The 23,326-nt window shown below is 40.1% G+C and overlaps 1 protein-coding gene across 1 annotated transcript; it reads right to left on the bottom strand.

Annotated features, from left to right (window-relative positions):
* Positions 1 to 593: 593 nt before the first annotated feature.
* On the bottom strand, positions 594 to 8,394 carry LOC124258009 (carbohydrate sulfotransferase 15-like). Its single transcript, XM_046692083.1, has 6 exons — positions 8,154 to 8,394; positions 7,055 to 7,180; positions 6,286 to 6,442; positions 1,617 to 1,767; positions 1,108 to 1,255; positions 594 to 890 (listed from the first exon to the last, which is right to left on the bottom strand). The coding sequence occupies exons 1-6, from the start codon at positions 8,392 to 8,394 to the stop codon at positions 712 to 714; spliced, it is 1,002 nt and encodes a 333-aa protein (XP_046548039.1). The 3' UTR covers positions 594 to 711.
* Positions 8,395 to 23,326: the final 14,932 nt, after the last annotated feature.

Genomic DNA, 23,326 nt, shown 5'->3' with positions numbered 1-23,326 from the left:
GGAATTTGCGCTGTTAGTGCCTCTGCCATTATCGCGAAGATGGGTATTGATGATCTTTAAACTGTAAACAAAGACTGGCTATACTGGCTTTGCTCATGGTGTGGTGGGAAATCCGACGGTTGACATGGCCTTGGTTGGGTATGCTAATGCTGATGGTTGAGGGGGCAGGTTTATGTGTGGCTCCTTTTGCCAAACAGTTACCAAAGTATCAGCGTTGATAACAAGATATGTAACCTGCATATTTGTTTGTTGAAATATAGAACTGTTTACGACCATTACTGAAAAGGTATAATCTCCATACAAATTTATATTGCATGCTGCCACTACTTGACGGCGAAATCCATGTTGGATATTTGATCCTTTTAGCCTATCAGGGTAACATACAAGAGATTTAGAAAGAGGAAGTACAGTCAAATCCCGATGAGTCGAATGCCGGTGTCTCGAAGATTACATAACTCGAAGTACCTGTCGGTCCCGACCATTCCCTGTTATTTATTCCCCGTAGTTAAAAAGCATCTGTATTGATGTTCTCATAAATGTATGGATGTTCTAACTGTATGGATGTTCTAACTGTATGGATGTTCTCACAGCTGTAACAATGTTGACATTTTATTCACGGTTATACAATTTATGATGAATTCGTCTTAATTTCACCTTAAACTGTTTATTTGCAGTTATTAATCCACACACTTCAAACATTTGCAGCAAATACTACGTCAACCACAGAAACCTTTTGTCCTGTAGTATATGTGCCAAGTCCTGATTGTATCTGCTGTAAAATGTATCCAGGATCACCCGAGTCCTTTCCAACATGGGTATCCTACTATTCTTCTTACCCACGTTAAGATGACGTACATCTGCGATGGAAGTCAACCACTCTTCAGTATAATCTGAAATACAATGTCACTTTTAATGAGTTGTCTTCAAGTGGGAAATATGATATGGATATGGTAGTAATCGACTTGAACCGTTCACCTTGGAAGTTGATGTGTGGGAAACATAAAAGATGGCTACGTTTATTTATCCTTCCTCTAATGCACTTTTTATGCTTCATACATCCGAGCATCTCTTAAATAAAAGAACCACGTGGAAATGATAAAAACTCACTTAGTTTCAAAAAGTCGTACACTTTTCTGAGTTGAGGTTTTAAATCGTCGTCGTAGTCGTCTGTTCGCAAGATAAGGAATTGTTCTCTAGGAAAAACCTTCAGCCATTCTCGCATGTACACTGAATAGCACCCCAGGAAAATATATGTCTGTGAACGAAAAATGGATATTGTAATAATGAATAAGTACATGAGTTCTTGATTCAGCCTGATCGGATATATAGACTATGATACGAAGCTTCTAAGTGAAAGAGACCCGTGAAGATCCGGGTTAGAGTTGTTCTTCAGTAACCCATGCTTGTCGTAAGAGGCGACTAACGGGATCGGGTGGTCAGGCTCGGTGACTTGGTTGACACATGTCAGATGTTGCGCAGATCGATGCTCATGCTGTTGATCACTGGATTGTCTGGTCCAGATTCGATTATTTACAGACCGCCGCCATATAGCTGGAATATTGCTGAGTGTGGCGTAAAACCAAACTCACTCAGTCTAAGTGAAAGACATTTCCCACCCGAAGTTTTCGTCCAATGTCCAGGCTGTACAGGCATTCCTCCGCGGTGTGGTTCTTCATACAGGTGTCCTCAATCTGAATATCGTGTGTGACAGCTTCATGGAAGTCCTCAGCAGACCGTCCTATTCGCATCATGTAGTCAGAATATAACCTGCAATTATTACACACGTGTACATAATACCTTGACCTTTAAATTTACCAGATCATATGCCGAAGCTAATTTCACACAATTGTTGCCATTTTCATTTTTCTTATAATAAAGTGAGAAATTCATTTCCAACACCATCTGTCTGCTAAATTAAAAGACCCGTGAAGATCCGGGTTAGAATTGATCTTCAATATCTGAAGCTTGTCGTAAGAGGCGACTAACGGGATCGGGTGGTCAGGCTCGCTGACTTGGTTGACACATGTCATAGTATCCAAATTGCGTAGATAGATGCTTATGTTGTCGATGACTGGATTGACTGGTCCAGACTCGATTATTTACAGACCGCCGCCATTTAGCTGGAATATTGCTGAGTGCTGCGTAAAAATTAACTCACTCACTATATTCTCCACTCACTCGGACTCCAGATATTTCATAAGCATGTGTGTCTGAATTTCTAGTATTAAATAGTTGAGAAACCAGGTGCTCACGAAACGATGAGCGTATTCCGCCCACCTATCTGATACTCATGAAATAGCAAGTCATTTGATCACCTATAAAGCACAGGAACAAATGGAATTTTCATGTCGGCCTATGGTGTGTCAAATCGCCCACCCAACTAATATCTATACTAGGCACATAAAGAAACTGTGCATACAAAAAATTAAAATCTAAATTTATCAAACCTGTGTAGACACATAAGGATTTAAACTCAGAGATTAGTGACATGTATCCAACATGCATGAACGTGCCACGTTCCGTGACGTCAGTGGGTTCGTCCTTGAGACTTGCAATACGTTGTTGCACGTGCATTCCGGGAAATAGAAACAGACCAAATGAATGCCACACAATACTGTCACTTTGGAAAGCTCAACCCCTGCCCTTGCGATCGTTCAAAAAATTAAACGGCTATTGAAACGCATAGCATGCCAAGGCTTACGTCTGCACAACGTCATGAGGCCATTGGGATGGTCCGTGGGGGAATGTCTCAACGACAAGTGGCTGCACATTTCCACTGCCACCGGAACACCATTTTGCACTGGTGAGACGCTACCAGAACACAAATGACGTCATCGATCGGCCACGTTCTGGACGTCCACGTGTAACAACGCCAAGACAGGACAGATGGATAAGGGTGACCCATCTTCGCCACAGGTTTCAGACTGCAGTGATGACTGCCCGAACCATCACGGGACTTCGCCGTTTCCACCCCAACACAGTTCGACAACGTTTACGTCATCACGAGATCAGACCACGACGTCCCCCCATACGGCCTATCCTGACACAACGTCATCGACAAGCTCGCCGAATGTGGTGCCGAAATCATGTCCGCAGACCCTTGTTTTGGTGGAGAAATGTTGTTTTTGCAGATGAGTCCAGGCTTAACATTTCCCATAGTGATGGACGTCAACGCGTGAGTGATCGTTATGCACAGGCCTGAGTCTTTGAGAGGAATCGCTTTGGTGGTGGTTCCGTGATGATTTGGGGTGAAATAACAGCACGCCAAAGAACTCCTTTGGTGATTGTTCAGGGCAACTTAACTGGTGTGGGCTACAGGGATCAGATTCTTAGACCTGTGGCAATTCCCTTTCTGCAACGTCATGGCCCTGGGTTAACATTCCAACAGGGCAATGCCCGCCCTCATACGGCAAGGGTTGCTATGGATTACTTGCAACACCACAACGTTGACTTACTGCCTTGGCCTGCAAATTCACCGGATCTCTGCCCGATAGAGCATGTTTGGGACGAGATGGATCGACGTCTACGCCGTGTTCCTCATCCGCCAGATAACTTCCTTGACCTTGCAACAGAACTTGAGAGAATCTGGCGTGACCCCACAAGCCTTCCTTGCACGTTTGATAGGCTCTATGCGTCGTCGATGCACTGTTGTTCTCAATGCCGATGGTGGACATACCCGTTATTGAGCTTGTGACATGGTCGTTTGACCCCCGTCCCGCTTGTGGACTCGTGACGTCATTGTGATTGACTTTTCAATTGAAATTCTCCCGATTTGTTATGGTCTCATGATCCCTCCATTAAAGTTTTTATGTACCTTTGACATTGTTATCGTACTTATCAACTGGGATAATATTTTGACAATGCACAGTTTCTTTATGCGGCTAGTATACTTTCAAACCGTTTTTTATGTATTCGTTAAAGCCTTATGTGGTGTAGCACTAATAAAAAGATTTCAGCAAGATAGGTAGGGCGCTCCTCAAAGCAAAAAACTACATGTTCGATTGTGGGTGAAATGTATATACTGACAGATTGTGCCTAAAACTTTAAAATGTGTATATTGACAGTCTAAAAGAATGTCACATGGTATATGCTCCTATATCCAAATTACTTTTACCTTGAACACACTAAGTGAGTGAGTGAGTGAGTTAAAATATAAAGTCACACTGGCAACATTTCAGCCATATCGTGACAAAAACAAGTTTTTAACTTCATCATCAATACATGTAAATCACTCAAATCCTGTCAACGAAGGACAGTAAAACCAACTAGAATATCACAGACACAAGAAATAAAACTCTAGTAGTATCTGTTTCTCAAACTGAAAAAAACTCAAATTAGATCAATATTATATAAATATTGTCAAGCATTGTCACTAAGGTGACATAATCCCCACCGCAAATGATCAAATCAAACTTAAAAAGTAATGAAAGTTTCAGATGAAGTTAAATGTCAACAAAAACATGACCAGTCAACCTCTCTTGCTATCTTGCTCTTTAGTTGTTCAAACCCCCACATATTTTCAAGACTGACTTTGACCTTGACATGAATGTCATAGTGTATAAAATATGCAAAAGTGGTACTAAAGAAATTGCTTATTGAAAAACATTCAAGGGAAGTCTTGAAAGTCTATGACAAAAATCCAGTGAATTCAGGTTAACATGCTGAAATCTTCAAAGCGTCGCAGTGACCTTGAAAATTATGTAAAGGTCACCAAAAGCGTCTGGGCCTTGCACTTTCCCTGAATGAAGCTTGGTGTCAAATATGAAGAAAGTCCAGTGAATGGTTCTTGAGATAGCTAGCTGACCATCTTAACATGCAGGTTAACATAATGAAATCTTCAAAGTTTCGCCATGACCTTGAAAATTAAGTGAAGGTTACCACTGGGCCCTGCGCCTTCCCTAGATAAAGCTTGGTGCTGAATATGAAGAAAATCTAGTGAAGGGTTCTTGAGATATCTCGCCGACAAGAGTAAAACGTTAAAGTCCCCTTGTGACCTTGAAATGAAGGTCAAGGTCACCAAACCTGACTGTGACCTTTCTTATACTGTGATGAACCTAGGTATCAAATATGTAAAGAATCTAGTCAACGGATCTTAAGATATTCCAATTCGTACGGACGGACGGACGGAGCCCATTACTATATCCCCCGCTTCGAGCTAAAAGCGCAATGGGGGATAAAAAAAAGGGCTATAGATCGCCAGCAACCGAAGGTAGATCACCACACTATAGTCTGTTTGCAGTAGTTGGAAAGTGAAACAAATGCATGTGTGGTACGTGATGACTTTGACCAACCCTACATCTTCTCGGTGTTTCATTTAATGTGCATTCCCCCTTGTAATATAAACCAATAATAACGATTTGAAACTATGATCGTTTGTTAAACAACTTTTATCCTAAGATGAATAACATTCTGAGCTTTAAATGTTCAATTGGCAAGGGAAAATTATGAGGATTCGCAATCTTAATTTCACTTTATTCGATTTACTTTTTTGTTTAAAGTTAAATTCATCGGTACGTTTTCACTGCAAACAGACTATAGGGACCATGGGGACTTACAGTACCTTTGCTTAATGCATGGACCCTAGTTGGATTTATACCATCCCTACAGCAGCTGGCGATTGTAAGACAGTTACGCCATAATTTAAAATCACACAAACGCTACTTTTAAAAATTCTGGTAAGTTGAAATGTATTTTGAAGGTTTTGGGACTTACGTACATGTATTAACACAGAAAGTGCATGGGCGGATACAGCTTCTTGACAAAGGGCTGCACACTTCATTTCCCCTGTCTCAACGAGACATTTAATACACTTTCAGGTCAAAAAGAAGGGGAGAGAAAGGCGCAACCCTTCACACACACGCACGCACGCACGCACACGCGCGCGGATCCGCCTATGAAGTGTGCATATAATCTAATTATGTGGATTCTTGCTCATAATAGCCCGCGGCACATCATGTCGTTGTAAAGGGCGGTTCGGATAGCCTAATGGTTAAAGCGTTTCAACGTCACGCCAAAGGCCCGGTTCGATTACCCACATGGGTATAATGTGTCAAGCCCATTTCAGGTGTCCGACGCCGTGATTAATAGTGGAATATTGCTAAAAGCGGCGCAAATCCCACTTACTCGTGTTGTTATAGGTACATCTTGGACAGCGATAAAACAGCAAGCACTTGTGCCTCACATGAGATCGCACTGACTACAGCGCGAAACACTAGTCACTTGTACACGTATTTACTATACATAGCCAAACGGCCATAGTTGTAACAAAACAAAAACGGTACCTACCTGTCAGTTGGATTTCTTAGGATGATGATGAACTTCGGATCTGTATACACGTGTCTCATAAGATGGGGTGTCATTACCACCGGTTTCTCTAAACCTGCATTTTGGGGTATGTGGGACCAACACCGGAAATCACAAAAATCTTCTGGAGTTGCCTCCCCTAGACGAACAGAGACAGGGCATAAATGAGCGAGTTTGCTTAAATTGTTTCATATATATAACGCTTGATGTGAGAGGACGCATGGACCTTAATCAATATTAGTCTTAGACATTTACATGTTGGATAAAATAGTAATGGTGACCATTCCTGGACATATAATCGGAGCGTGGACCAAGAATTTTCAAAATGTCATAATATTCATGAACTTTTTCACTATGTACCGAATTTCCCCTACTAAGCGCCGGAAGAATGAGGACAATGTTTATGGATATACAATTTCTTTATTCTGTATAGGCGACGTTTCGACATAGATTCTAATGTCGTTGTCGAAAAATCTATGCCGAAACGTCTCCCATACAGAATAAAGAAGTTGTATATCCATAAACATTGTCCTCATTCGTCATCTCCTCAACTTCTAGAATGCTATTCAAAGAAATAAGCGCCGGGCCTCTAATAAGCGCCAGGGGTAAAGCAGCTCACTAACAACTACGATGAGTACACCCAGTAAGCAAGAAAAGCGCCGGGCCTCTAATAAGCGCCGGGACTGGAAGTCCGTTGACAAAATAAGCGCCCAAGGCTCTTTATTCAAGAAAATCGGGTATATCTACCTACCTGTAATCATGCTGTGATATCCTGTTTCAGTTGTAGTCTGTTCTATCTGTTGTGCCGCGGTAGTGAACATTTGTTGAAAGCAGCCGAAGTCACACGGTGTTCCCTTCTTCATGCTATGTTCATAACCTGGCAAAATCAAGGATTAGAAATATTAGTGATATATTTTCTGGTATATTAGCCCCGTTAGAACTGGTCTTCAGCAACCCATGCAGATGCGACCAATGGGATCGAGTGAAATCCTCTTCATATTAGACCGCAGCACATCACGTTGTTGTAAGTGATTGAGTTGAGTTTTAAGAGTCACTTTGGCAATGTTTCAGCCACATTGTGACTAAATAAAGTTATAGATTAATAATAATTAAAGGTAAATTATAACGATCTGTCACGAAGGACAGTAAAACAACTAGATTATCACTGATATATATATAAAACTAGTAATCAAATCTGAGATATTTGAACTATACATGACAATACACAATAACAAAACCAGGCTATAGATTGCCAACAACAGAAGGTAGATCACCTTACTAGGAAATGTTGTTGTAAGGGGCGGTGGGGTAGCCCAGTGGTTCAGGCGTCCGCTCATCACGCTCAATTGCGGCTGTCTGTAAATACTCGAATCCAGTGATCAACAGCATGAACATCGATCTACGCAACTGGGATACGATGACATTTGTTAACCAAGCCAGAAAGCCTGAACACCCGATCCCGTTAGTCGCCTCTTACCACAAGCATGTAAATCCAGCTTGGGTCCACACTGGTAGCAAAAGTACTGTATTGTTCACTTTAGTGATGTCATTTTATAATAACATGCTAGTTTTATCTTACTATCTGTCATCGCCGTCAGGTTTTAATCTTCAAAATTTATTTGTTATTAATTTGTAAATTATTCCCGTCATGAGATGGCTGAAATATTGCCGATGCGACAATAAATATTAACTAACACACTCCTTTGTTTGTGATTGTCTCTCTATCGGGAAACAAGTAAACAGTGAACATCGAAAGTGCTGGTTAGTTTGTACCTATACACACGCCAATCATTGTCAATCATTCACTCATCCGTACACACTGATAAAAATGTATCAGTAACATAATTTACCATATCTTGTACGGCACCAGTAAAATATTTCCTTCTGGTTGAAACAATCATTGCATCCCAGGACGTCTTTATGAGACCTTATACGGTAGGAGAGGTCGGTTGTCCCCGATTTGGCCACTCCAAGAATATGGTAGTATGGGACGCACTTAAGACGCAACATCCCATCTTCTTTTGCGTACCAGCAGGGGTTCTTGAAGTTAGGCAGATATTGGGGCCTCTCCTGTGGCACAAGGAACATCATCATGGTATAAATCCTGTCCATATGTAATGAGAACTATGTAGAGTAATAAGAGAGAATGATTTCAGTGCATCTTCTTGTCAGTTTTTCAACTATGACCAATCTCCTACCACTACACCTGTGAAGATCCGGATTACAATTGGTGAACATGTATATTTCATCATAAACAAACATTTTCTAACGCGTCTTACATTGGATCATACCCGAAAAGATCCGGGACAGAAAAAACATGATTGTTGTAAGAGGCGACTAACGGGATCGGGTTGTCAGTCTCGATGACAGGGTTCACAAGTAATCGTATCCCAATTGTGTAGATCAATGTCCATGCTGTTGATCACTGGATTATCTGCACTTGATTATTTACAGACCACCACCATATATCTGGAATATTGCTGAGCGCGGCGTAAAACAACAAACAACTAATAAACAATCCTACCAGTAGAAATCTCAAGTTACAAATCGTTATGCATATAAAGAGAAACATGTTAGAACAGCGAGATCGCTTCGCTTCTTTTATAAAATTATCTCTGCTTAAAGAATGAGAGTAACAGAAACATGTCAACAAAGACTGTACAACAAGAGGGGTAACTCTAGTTTTCCACTTTCTCTCTTAGCCAAGCCATGTCCCTGAAGCTGCAGCCCTTGATATCTCTCTATATGTTACAAATTTGAAATACGATGGGGCATATTGTTCCTGTAATGATTACAAAGACTCTTGCTCAAATTTCGTTTGATCAATATGACAGTATCCATGGCTTCCATGTTCTTGCTTGCTGAATATGTTCCTGGTTTTTTTCAGGTGCTTGTGCACAAGCTTGTGGTGGACGCCACAGCGGGATTTCCTCCTTTTTTTGCAAAACCATATAACATCAATATTTCGTATTGACAGCAAAGGATTTTGTTGCTTTTATTTACTTAAGAATAGTGTTTGCTATCATTAATTTAAAGTATCAGTACATTTGATAATGATACTTCACTACTGAAGTTGTGAAAGCTAACAAGGTCAGTTTCGGCTCAATCATTATCATAGATGTTGACTATTTTCAGCTAAATATCTAAAAAATATCTATCTAAAAGCCGTGATAGCGTAAAGCACCTCCTATGCACGTGATCCTAAGACAGATAGCGTAATCAACAGAGAGCTTTAGATGAGTGATACAAGTATACAATAGAAAGTAATGACATAAGTTCTCTGATGTTGTTAAGGGACGAACCAAACCCTTTACATACCATACAGAAAAGGTCTTCTGCCTCATCTTGTCCTGCCCCCACACACTGGATGTCACGTTTCACTGGCTTGTTTACTGTACTGGACTGTACGTAGCCGTGTGAAGACATGGGCTTGTTGATGTCATAAATGACAGTCCAACTGGAATGCCAAGTCACAAGCCAGAAAGTAGCGCACGACACAAGCACCAGGAACACCAATCGTCTTAAACGGACCTTCATTTTGACTTGCTGGAAAGAGATGCATGTTGGCTTATGGTATTTGAGGTAAAATGAATCATATGTTAACACACTTTTCACTGCATAAGGTACATGTACACAATGGGTTACTGTATCGTTATATCACCAGATAATAACGTTCTGTGAAAGATTCACTTTTAGCAGGGCGATCCCCAGTATGGTGGCCAGGCTTTGGTTGCTGGAGGTCCATAGCCCGTGTTTTAGTACTAATAAATGTCATATCGATTTGTATTGAGTACATTGTTTTAGAATTAGAAATTATTTGTTTTAGACACGAATTCTGTGATATGTTCCATGTGTTTTGCGGTCCTTCGTGACAGATACTTATCATATTTATTAACATTTTGCTCGTGACAATATGGCTGAAATATTGCCGATGTGACGTTAAATTTTGAACTCACCAACTCCGACCTGTGAGTAAACACCTGTATTATCACTACATATTTGACAGTGATTCATAAAGACATGCTTTTGACGAAGCCGGAACAATATAGCGTTTATAGGTGACCAACAGACTTACTCTTACAAGTGTTTATGACACCGTCTGGTCTGGTCATTTGTTTTGCGAACACTTTGTACAATGGCCATTCTGATGAATCTGCATTTCTATTTAATATCACACACTAATATCCGTTGGTTTAATCTTGACTAAACCACCTATATATCTAACAAATGCGTCTTTACAGTCATTTAACAAGTTACAGGGAAAGGGATTCCACATCTCTTTAGTCTATTCATTTAAAATAGGCATAGTTCTCTTCGGCTCTACGTTCTCGCTTGCAATGGCGCTAACATTACAGTTAAAGGTAGAAAAATGGATCCAACTCTTTAAACATCTTAGCTGTGACAGTGCCCTCAGACACACGCTCACTGTATAAGATTAGTCATATAACCATTTTAACAACGGTATGTGTATACCATATCTTCCAGCTTGCGTATTCGCTCCTTTTGACACCACGTTAGTGCCAACAGATACGTTTCAAAATCATTCAAACGTTTGGGTTCGTCTAAGGCCTTAAACTGGCTTTTTCCAGGGGGATTTATCATTTTCCACGACGCTCACGACATATTCTGGGTCGTACCATAGATCAGAGTTTGGCTGACTAAATGTCATTACCTACATTTCATATTTACATGTTAGTCCACCATATACGGTTACGAGTGGCAAGTGACTACTCACGAGGAGCAACCAGAAAACATTCTGTTTCACTTTTCAGACCAAGTGCTATTATTGTTGTTGTACTGTTTGTTATACGTCTGTTAAAACAAAACAAAGAATACATGACGATCCTTAAACCTACTTAGCATTGATACACGGAAATTCTTATTTATGAAGTAAATATACTTAAATCTATAATGCTTTAGTACCCTCTTTTGTTTAATGATGGTACGGTTCAGTCAGTTGATAGACAGCGGAGAGGTCCCCGTGGAAGCCTGTTCAATGCTTATGATGTTAGTTGTTCATATGAAATTTCATACAAGTGTTTGAACGCAATTCCTTCAAACAGTTTCCCAATAATGTAATAAGAGATATATGCCTGAAGTTTGAAACAATGGCACGAATTTAGTAGTACAAATAGTAGTATATTTACCAAATCAAGTGATGTTAAGATTATATGGTTTATTCTTTTAATGCTTTATTGATAGGTAACTCTAAAGCGACTCCACCCCTCTAGCCCCCTTACCCCTGCCCCTGTTGTTACAAGTTACTAATTAGTACAAATTACACAATGCCATTTTAGAAAGTGGTCAAATGTAACATTGATACACGGAAATTCTTATTTTTGAAGAATGTGTACTTAAATTCATAATACTTTAGTTACCAATTCAGCGTATGTGCTATAAGATTCACCAGCTGGGCATATATCAATATGACTTGAATTTTAATGTCATCATTCATAAATCAGTTTTCAAAAGGGTAAGTTATGCATAAATATCTGTCAAGAGCATCGTGTGCTGATATGATTAAGAAATGCGATCGACAATATAAAGGTGATCGGATTTCGGCGCTGTGCAAGCGGTGTCAGTATGATCTGAACTCCACTGCAGACATTGTTTTCGACCTAAAATGAAATAAACTTTGTAAGGAGACTGGTTGGTTGGTTTGTTGTTTAACGCCGCACTCAGCAATATTCCAGCCATACCCCATGTGTTTCATTAATCCCCATGTGTTTCCAATTAGATCTACGCAAGACCCGGGTTGGGTACAACTTGATATATTGCTCAATATTGCTAAAACGGTGTAAAACCATACTCAGCCAGCCAGTCCTCAGCAATGTAGATGTTATCTGCCCATGAGCGACAGGACTGTAATCGCTATGGGTGCCTGGCGATGTCAAAGGTTGAGCTTGGAATTTACTACCAGAATGAACATGTGCTAAATAGTAATATTTTAATATTCACTACCTATTTTGAAGAACTAAATTTAACTGGTCAAAGTGTTGATGATAATAACAATTTACCGAACAAATATCACTCCCTCTGAGTGGAATAAAATGTTCATGTCAGCATCAAAGAAGTGCACAACCCTAAGCCTGCACAGCAGGGTTCAGGGGAGATCGGGGAAGGGGTAATTTTCACTGCCTGCATGGAACAAGAGTGAATTATGAAACCCTGAATAAAAGGTTTCCTCCACTAACATACTTGATGCTATGGAAACGCGCCTCCCCTATCCACCTGATTGATATTGTGGGTTTCAAGAAGAGAAAACTAAAATAACATGTATGTTTTATAGACTGTCTGCATCAATACATTTTGCAGTTAGTCTTCTTAACACATTTCTTTATACCGTGGCTTATTTGCATCATAAACCGGTAAGTCAATTTTGTTGCATTGCATCGAAAGACAACTTTGACAGGGCGACGTGGCCATCCCCGGTCTTTATATATAACTACCAGCAGATCATCTTAAAAATATGTTTTAGAATTAAGTGAGTGAGTGAGTTTAGTTTTACGCCGCTTTTAGCAATATTCCAGCTATGTCACGGCGGGGGACACCAGAAATGGGCTACACATATTGTACCCATGTGGGGAATCGAACCCGGGTCTTCGGCGTGACGAACGAACGCTTTAACCACTACGCTACCCCACCGCCCCTTTTAGAATTAAGATTTCAACTTGAAAATGTGTACACGTTATATAAATACGTTACTTACTTGTCAGGCCTTTCACTTGGAAGACATGAGGATATGTCTGTGTTGCTAAAAACCATACTCACTTCACGATCGCTTGGTGACAGATTGTCGCTATCTGCAACTGTATAAAGTCCCATCAATCATTCAGCTAGGGTATTGATCTTCCCCTTTTGTTGCCACATGCATCTCTGACAACTAAATCTGAATGCAAAACACCATCAGCGTTTAATTCGCACGAGAGTGTTACTTGAATGAGGGGGCGTCCCTTTACGCCACGAGAAATACATTTCTTGACATTTTAAAATAGTGTTGGTATTGATGTAAAGGATTCCAAATCATGTGATGTTTCATGTATGCCTAGTGTGGAGGATGTTTGAAAATGCTGCAGAAATGCACACACTTTCATCTGTGTCCTTACCCGTCTGAACGCTGATCAGGTGGGTTATGTCATTCAAGCCTGGCACTAAACCGAAGAAATGCTGCATGTGCTTCGCTAAATGTCTCAATGATTGAGTCAGTTTAGGTTAACGCCGCACTCAGCAATATTCCTGCTACATGGCGGCGGTCTGTATATAATCGAGTCTGGACCTGACAATCCAGTGATCAACATCATGGGCATCGATCTGCGCACTTGGGAACCGATGACATGTGTCAACCAAGCCAGCGAGCCTGATCACCCGATCCCGTTAGTCGCCTCTTACGACAAGCATGGGTTACTGAAGATCAAATTCTAACCCGGATCTTCACAGAATATTAGAAAAATAAGCAAAAACTGGCAAAATTAACCAAAATTAGCATCATTCATTTTCTGTATCAAGGATAAATAACTAGTCTTCGGATTCCGTTATATCGCATATAACATGCACATATCTTTAAGAATATTTGGATGAATGTACAGGTACCTCTGTATGTATACACAAAGAACGTACTAGTAGCTCGGCGCCCCCTGACATATCTCACGATTGAATAAGCCCTTTGGAACATGTATGGGACATGATTGGTAGTCGTGTACAACACAGGGATCCTCCTGTACAGAACCCGACCCAATTGTTAGTTGCTTTACACGAGGAATGGCGTAGACAGCTCCTTGAGGCTAACAGGGGTATGAGGAGGAGAGTGCTGGCTGTCATACAGTCACATGGATGTTACACTCGGTATTGACCTTGAATCGTGTATGACACGCAAGAAGACATTTTGAATGTTCACATTCACAAAATAAATAAACATTCCAGGGCTATACTTCTACAGACACGCTTTTGTGAGAAAATTGGTGGGGTTTTGTTTGTTTTATTTATATAAAATGAGCAAATATCATCAAAAAAATATAGAAACTCATGTTGTTCCATCGTGGTCACCACGAGACCTTTCATGTACGTGTTGAAAACCTATCATTGCAAAAATACAGGGGGTGCTTCATTAAGTTCTTTGTGTTAATACTGATCGTACGTACGTACATACATACAGACATACAGACAGACAGACAGACAGACAGACAGACAGACAGACAGACAGACAGACGTACGGACGGACATACATACATACATACATACATACATACATACATACATACATACATACATACATACATACATACATACATACATACATACATACATACATACATACATACATACATACATACATACATACATACATACATACATACATACATACATACATTTGTATAGCGCCGACATCCAGCTCAGCTCGGCTGCTCAAAGGCGCTTAGTTTTTCCTCGTTCACTGGATGTCAATCTCAACGGCACGCCGTATTGTCAATCTCAACTCCCTGGGGATCATACAACTCTTGCAGCCACTAGGCGCACCGACTTACTGTGGCATTCCCATTCTTACGAGGTACCCATTCACAGCTGGGTGGACTGGGACACATAGTCACAGTACTTTGTCCAAGTTTTACTGCACGTTGCTGTACCCGCAACTAGGTGTTTGCACGTATTCATGTGGCCACCATCTGGTCATATACCAACGGATTCTATTATTGTAGAATATGCAAAACAAATTGATTAAGTGTGTGAACTATCCGGTTCAAATTACTTTCAGCAATACCCAGCAGTATTATATGAGATTCACATAAACAAGACGAACAATGGCTTGATGACTTGAACTCCTGTTTCAAACTGTGCTGCTGTAGTTGTGTGTATATTTTCTTTAAAAATCGATACATGCTTTTTGCACAGAAAATATCGAAGGATCTACGCTGACATGAAAACATAAAAATATCTGTGTGGAAAAATCAATTATAGAAGATGATGAAACTGACTTCAGCCAGCCGGTAGATAGAAGCTTGATCGTCTTTCCATATGCGATCGAAAGGACTGTAGATCATCTGCGAGACAAGATGAAATTAAGACCCAGTCCCTAAACATGTTTGAGCTTAGATTAGTTTGAAATTTCAGCCTGAAACTGTTGACAATCTAGTCTTGCTTCATTAAGAGCCAAAGCATTTCAGCTGAGGCTTGTTGAACGAAGAAGAATGGTCAGTGACCGTGAGACAGGCCACTCCACGGTCTGTAAACTGTCCAGTAAACCAAAGGATGCCTGCCGTCGTGATCTGTGGAAACTGAGACCTCTCAGGGAGTGACTTGACACCTGTTTGGACCCATCAGACACCAGCCACTACTGCCACTACCTCCGTCTCCCAACGAAAGGTACCGCCTCCGTGGTGTAGTGGTTAGAGCGTCCGCCCGGACAGCGGAAGGTCGCGTGTTCGATCCCCGACCGCGTCATACCAAAAAGACGTTAAAATATGGTACTTGTAGGTCCCTGCCTGGCGCTCGGCATAAATGGGTACAACAAGGACTGGTCGGCTCGGAGTCAGTATAATGTGTCTGAGTCGGGTATTCATGCTTCACTGCGGCATGGTATCTCAGTGGGCTAGCACTATAAAACCAGCTTAAGTCTGGGCTAGTACAAGCAGCCGCACATACACATACACATGTATGCACGTCGTCATATGAGCGAAATATTCTCAAGCACGACGTAAAACCCAATTTCACCTCACCTCACCTCCAACGAAAGGTGAAACGGTTTATGTCGGAAAAGTAAATCTGTACCTCGTGTACAAAAACAAATCTTCATATATATCATGCAGGAATAGCATAGGCGGATCCAGAGCGGGTGCAGGGGTGCGCACCTGTCCCCACTTTGTCCTGAATGTTGATTAAATGACCATTGAAACTCTCGCGAAGACGGGTGAAAAGGAAGTGTGCACCCCGACTGTGTCAAGCATTGCACTCCCTTTTCTCAAAAAGCTCTAGGCGCCCCTGAATAGCCTTTGTCGTCATTGTATACCGAAAACATATATTGTGTCACACACTATAACTATACAGTATATATATATATATAAGTAGTTGATATTTGATCATATTTGGTCCCGGATACTATTTCACAGGGTACAAATTAAGGTATGAAAGGGGATTATCACACCCCAGTGATTTATTCTACTGAAACCCTAGGAGCTGGGTAAGTGGGAAGACACCGCCAGTGAACAACTTATAGTGTTTGCTTACTGTGCATTGAAACACCTTGGTACTATTAAAATGGAATGTCACTGGTAACATATTCGATATGTCTTTCAGTACAAGCCAGACAATATCCACGTTATTATATGGCCTACTCTGTTATAATTTTGACAAGTGACAAGTGACAAGTTTATTAGTATTTGGGGCCACGTGACCCATATTAGTAATACAGAAACAACTGCACACTGTGCGCATACCGGTATAACATCCACAACGATATCAAATTGGCAAGGCACCCGTGAAGAGCCACCTCCTCGTGGTGGGTGCTGGGTAACGCTAAGAGCTCTTCAACCCCCCATGTGGACCCAGGGGTAAATTTGGTCCACCAACCTGTTTGCCGTGGGCTGGGTGCGCCACTGTGTCGGTGGAGGACGGGAGTCTGGTGATTGAGGGCACTGGTTCCAGGAATAGCGTTCTATTGCCCTAACACCACTTCGCCCCTTACTTCAACTAGACAGGTGGTAGAACTGGCCCGGTTCTATCGGCTGTTCACGCCAAGCCCTGTGCTACACCTGAATAATGTTGCACAAAATATCTAAAAACATGATTTGTTTATGTCTTGGCGGAATTATTTGATATCATAGTTTTAAATACTTAATTTCATGTATGCTTTTGCCTAGAGTCGTATGCGCAGAAGGCGATGGCTCATGGGCCAATCTGTCGGAATTATTAATCTTTTCATTTTTCTGCTGGAGTATCTCATCCGGGTATCCTTGGTGCTGCAAGCTTGAAATCCACTTGTTTTTAGCATTGTCCTTGTGATATTCCGTGGTGGGTGGGGGGCTCCGATGATGAAATCTAAATAACTAAACATGGCTTACGAAACCCCCACTAAAAAGAGCAAGCGTCCTCTTGAAAATGATCCTGCTGACGACCTCAGACTGTCCAAACAAATTGATTACATGCCACGTTTTGTTGACATTGAGACCAAAGATAACACACCTTTGAAGTTAAACCCTTTTGCTGTGTCTAAGGCATTATAGGCGATGTAAGGAACATTAGAAGATTACATTCTGGTGCGCTGTTGATTGAGTGCGCCAAAATACAACAGTCAACCAACCTTTCGAACACTGACCCTTTTGTGTGGCAAAACGGCCTACAAAACACTTTACACGAGCAAGGAAATCGCGCAAGACCGTGATCGATTGCTGGCAGACATGTCCGAACTTGATATCGTTTCCGAGATAAGAGATCAGGGTGTACTATATGTCAAACGTTTCTCAACCCGTAAAAACAACACAACCATTAAACCTAACAGCCATCTGTTTTCCTTCTCTTCACCTACTGCTCCAGAATCACTTCAGGCAGGGTACTATTCCGAATCATTTTAGGTGTTTCAAATGCCAAAAGTTGGGCCATGGCGTAAATACTTGCACATTGTCTGTTGTGTGTGCCCACTGTAGTGAAAAAAACACACACAACAGAAGATTGTGACAGTAATGTCAAAAAGTGTACCAACTGCACAGGGGATCACCCATCTTTCTCTAAAGAATGTTCTGTCCCGAAACAGCAAATGGCTATTAATAGAATAAAGTTTACCCAAAACATCAGTTTTGCAGATGCAAAAAAAATGGTCCTGAGTTCAGTACAAATAGAAAGTAGCAACATCTACAATAACGGAATAATCTGCGACCTGTCAGACAAACTTGACTTGGGCGAAAACGGATTCCCCTCAACCTCTCTCACCTGCAATATCTACTCAAACTGCAGAATCATTTCCTGGTATATCTCAATTTTAATCAGAAACATTCCCTGATCATGAACTATCTTCTCAGTCGTCAACAAGGTCTCAACTCGTTAAAACCAAAAATGAAAAGCCGGATTCTTCGAAATAGCCAAGTGGCAAAGCCTCAAAAGGCTCAGCAAATAGAATTCAATTTTTCAACAAATATGGACCACTTAAAGACATGGACGTGTCTGAAAACGTCCGTTCTAGGGCACACAGCTTGTCGCCCACCAAACAAAGTGCTGGGTAGATCCCCAATAATCCCCCCAAAAGATAGGTTATCAGAATAATATTATACAGTGGAATTGCAGAGGACTAAGGACTCATTTCAATGACTTGCAGCTTTTAGTCATGGATTTAACACCATCAACGTTCTGTCTGCAGGAGACCTATTTAAAACAGACAGATGTTTTTGTCCTTCGTTCTTTCAATGCATATAATTGTTTTTCACCTCTGGGTGACAGGGCCACGGGAGGATCTTCCATCTTAGTCAAACAGAACGTTATCCATAGCCCTGTTTCACTTACTACTAATCTGCAGGCTGTTCCAGTGCGAAATACTTTACACGTTGCGTTTACATAATGCTCTTTATGTATCTCTCCTTCTTCAACGTTTCACAAAACCGATCTTCAAGCACTACATAACCAACTGCCGAAACCCTGTATTATCATGGGAGATTTGAATGAGCACAATCCACTCTGGGGTGGTGCAACTACAAACGCTAAAGGTAAAACTACTGGATGAATTTTGTTCAGAAATGATTTATGTATTTGTAATGATGGTTCCAACACATATTTACACCCTGGTACAGGAACATATTCTGCTCTCTGCTTGTCAGTCACAAATTCAGAACTACTAAATGAATTCGAATTGTCCACGATGACCTCTGTGGAAGTGACGATTTGCCTACTTTACTAAAACCTGTAATTCCATCTGATGTTCCTCCATGATCAAATTTTAAAAAGGCTAACTGGGCTCTGTATGAAACACTGTGTGCTGCAAACTTAAACCTGAACATTTTGTTGACGTTCCTGATGCTGTCAAATGTTTTTTTTTCTGATGCACGGAACATCATAGCTAATAAATGTATTCCAAAATCCTCTGCAATTCCACACATTCGAAACTTGGTTCAACGATGAATGCAAACAAGCTAGAAAGGCAAGGAAAAAGCAGAACATTATTTCCGTCGCCACCCTATGGTGCATAATTTAAATAAATTTAAAATTTATAACGCTAAAGCGTGGCATACCTTTAAACTGAATAAACGCCAATCTTGGAAAAATTATGTATCCAAAATAAATTCTCGACCGTCCATGTCTAAAGTGTGGAACACGGTACAGAAAATTAAATGTAAAGGTTCTAATTTTTGTGTCCATCATCTTAAACATGGAGATCAATTACTTACTGATCAATCAGATATTGCAAATAAACTGGGTGAAACTCTTGCTAAACATTTTTCCTCTTCTAATTATGTGCCTAATTTCCAATAATATCAAAAACAACAAGAAAACAAACCTATTAATTTCAATTCAGATAATGGGGAAGACTATAATGAAGTATTTTCTATTAATGAGCTCCATACTGCTCCTGACCAAGCTCACGATACTGCTACAGGGGCTGATATCATACATTATCAACTCCTGAAGCACTTACCAGAATCCTGATTAGAAACGTTTTTAGATATTTTAAATGATATTGGGACATCAGGTAAATTTCCTCCCTCATGGCGTAACGCTATGGTAGTACCAATACCTATACCTGGACGTGATCATACAGATCCGTCAAATTATCGAACTATTTCACTCACTAGCTGTGTTTGCAAAACGAATGATAAATAATCGACTTGTTTGGTACTTGGAAAAAACAAACAAACTTATAACAGATATGAAATGTGGTTTCCGTAAAAACAGAAGTACTGTCGATCACTTAGTGCGTTTGGAATCATGTGTTAAAAACGCTCTAATTAATAAACAACACGCTGTGTCTATCTTTTTTTATCTTGAAAAGACACATGACACTACGTGGAAATATGGCATTTTAACATATATACATGGCTTGGATTGCGAGGCCGTTTGTCTCAATTTATAGCCAACTTTGTAAATGACACACAAAAAGTCCGCGTGGGTTCCACTTTGTCTGATCATTATAATCAGGATCAGGGTGTTCCACAAGGCAGTATTTTGTCTATCACACTATTTAGTATAAAGATTAATAGTTTCTCAAAAGTTTTAAACGGTTCAATAGATGCAGTTGTGTTCAAACAAGATAAATAAATGGTGTCTTGAAAATGGCTTTAAAGTTTCTAAATCGAAAACTAATTGCATACATTGCTGCCGTAAATACAAACCACATACAGAGTCTGAACTATCTCTAGATGGCACTCCCATCAAAGTTGTCAAGGAGGCCAAGTTCTTGGGCCTAATTTTTTACTCACACTTAACGTTTCTGCCACATATTAAATCCTTTAAAACTAAATGACTGAAGTGGTTTCAAATTCTAAATGGGAGGGATCAAACTACCCTCCTCCATTTATATCGATCACTGGTCCATTCCAAACTTGATTATGGCTCCATCGTCTATGGTGGAGCCTGCAACAACAACCTAAAACTATTAGATTCTGTTCACCACCAAGGTCTAAAACTTTGTCTTGGGTCCTTTAGAATCTCTCCTGTTGACAGTCTCTACGTTGAGGCCGATGAGCCATCTCTTAACCAACGACCTATAAATTAATCCTTGCAGTATATAACAAAATTATATTCTAATGAGTCAAATCCTGCAATTAACTGTGTTTTTAATCCTCTCTATGAGGATCTATACAAACAAAAGTCTTCTCTTGTTCCGCCTCTGGGACTAAGAGTGAAACGTTTCCTTTCTGCTGCTGGCATTGAGCTAGAATATTTCCTTCCCGTCTGCTTTCTTCTCCTCCTTAGCAGTTAGTTAGACCAGAAGTTGAACAAACACTGACAAATTTAAAAAATCGGAAACAAATGATGAATTACAATATAAACAAGAATATAATTAATTAAAAGCTAAATATAGTACATACAAATCCTTATTTACAGATGGGTCCAAGGATGGTAGCGCAGTTGCTTGTGCCACTGTCATTGGATCCAAAACAATATCTTCTGGATTGCCCAATAAAAGCTCTATTTTCACAGCAGAAGCTGCGTAGAAGCTCTTCAATATATTAATATACACCGTAAATATAAACAATACATAATCTTTTCTGATTCTCTTTCATGCCTTCAATTTACCATTAATTCCTATGCATCAAATTGATTGTTGTTCTCCTCACGATATGGCTGAAATATTGCCCATGTGACGATATATTATAACTCATTCACTCACTCAAATTTCTTTTTAAATACAACGACAAAGATTTAATAAGTTTTGTGTCAGTGGATGCTAGCAGTTGATACAATATTATAATAATATTCAGGTAAAAACAGTTGTCTGCTTGTCTTAGAATAAGGAAAAGTAAATAAAAAGTGAAATTCGTCTTCAATGCAGTCCAGGAGACATTTTCTACAAAACAATGCATTGGGGTCATCATAACATTTAAATCTACCTAACTGAACTTTCAATTTATGAGATGCACAGCGATGCACTGAAAATATCTGTTTTACCTTCTTTCACCTTGACACAAGCCTCGACCTTTCAATACATATCACAAAGAACATTAAATAATTTACCACCTATACCCCTTTCATGAAGAACATACAAAAGCTTTCGTCCATTAACTAAATCAGGGGCTGATATCATACATTATCAACTCCTGAAGCACTTACCAGAATCCTGATTAGAAACGTTTTTAGATATTTTAAATGATATTGGGACATCAGGTAAATTTCCTCCCTCATGGCGTAACGCTATGGTAGTACCAATACCTATACCTGGACGTGATCATACAGATCCGTCAAATTATCGAACTATTTCACTCACTAGCTGTGTTTGCAAAACGAATGATAAATAATCGACTTGTTTGGTACTTGGAAAAAACAAACAAACTTATAACAGATATGAAATGTGGTTTCCGTAAAAACAGAAGTACTGTCGATCACTTAGTGCGTTTGGAATCATGTGTTAAAAACGCTCTAATTAATAAACAACACGCTGTGTCTATCTTTTTTTATCTTGAAAAGACACATGACACTACGTGGAAATATGGCATTTTAACATATATACATGGCTTGGATTGCGAGGCCGTTTGTCTCAATTTATAGCCAACTTTGTAAATGACACACAAAAAAAGTCCGCGTGGGTTCCACTTTGTCTGATCATTATAATCAGGATCAGGGTGTTCCACAAGGCAGTATTTTGTCTATCACACTATTTAGTATAAAGATTAATAGTTTCTCAAAAGTTTTAAACGGTTCAATAGATGCAGTTGTGTTCAAACAAGATAAATAAATGGTGTCTTGAAAATGGCTTTAAAGTTTCTAAATCGAAAACTAATTGCATACATTGCTGCCGTAAATACAAACCACATACAGAGTCTGAACTATCTCTAGATGGCACTCCCATCAAAGTTGTCAAGGAGGCCAAGTTCTTGGGCCTAATTTTTTACTCACACTTAACGTTTCTGCCACATATTAAATCCTTTAAAACTAAATGACTGAAGTGGTTTCAAATTCTAAATGGGGAGGGGATCAAACTACCCTCCTCCATTTATATCGATCACTGGTCCATTCCAAACTTGATTATGGCTCCATCGTCTATGGTGGAGCCTGCAACAGCAACCTAAAACTATTAGATTCTGTTCACCACCAAGGTCTAAAACTTTGTCTTGGGTCCTTTAGAATCTCTCCTGTTGACAGTCTCTACGTTGAGGCCGATGAGCCATCTCTTAACCAACGACCTATAAATTAATCCTTGCAGTATATAACAAAATTATATTCTAATGAGTCAAATCCTGCAATTAACTGTGTTTTTAATCCTCTCTATGAGGATCTATACAAACAAAAGTCTTCTCTTGTTCCGCCTCTGGGACTAAGAGTGAAACGTTTCCTTTCTGCTGCTGGCATTGAGCTAGAATATTTCCTTCCCGTCTGCTTTCTTCTCCTCCTT

This window comes from Haliotis rubra, unplaced genomic scaffold (genome assembly GCF_003918875.1).
Source record: "Haliotis rubra isolate DU_JTF1 unplaced genomic scaffold, ASM391887v1 Scf68, whole genome shotgun sequence".
NCBI lineage: Eukaryota > Metazoa > Mollusca > Gastropoda > Lepetellida > Haliotidae > Haliotis > Haliotis rubra.
Note: the sequence above shows the minus strand (reverse complement) of the source record. Positions and strands in the feature narration are given on the sequence as shown.

Excerpts from the sequence above, each read along its gene's own strand:
- LOC124258009 (XM_046692083.1), bottom strand. The coding sequence starts at position 8,394 with ATGATGTTCCTTGTGCCACAGGAGAGGCCCCAATATCTGCCTAACTTC. Across the intron at positions 7,181-8,153 it reads CTGGTGCCGTACAAGATATG|GTTATGAACATAGCATGAAG; the intron begins GTAAATTATGTT and ends TGATTTTGCCAG. Across the intron at positions 891-1,107 it reads GTACGACTTTTTGAAACTAA|ATTATACTGAAGAGTGGTTG; the intron begins GTGAGTTTTTAT and ends ATTGTATTTCAG.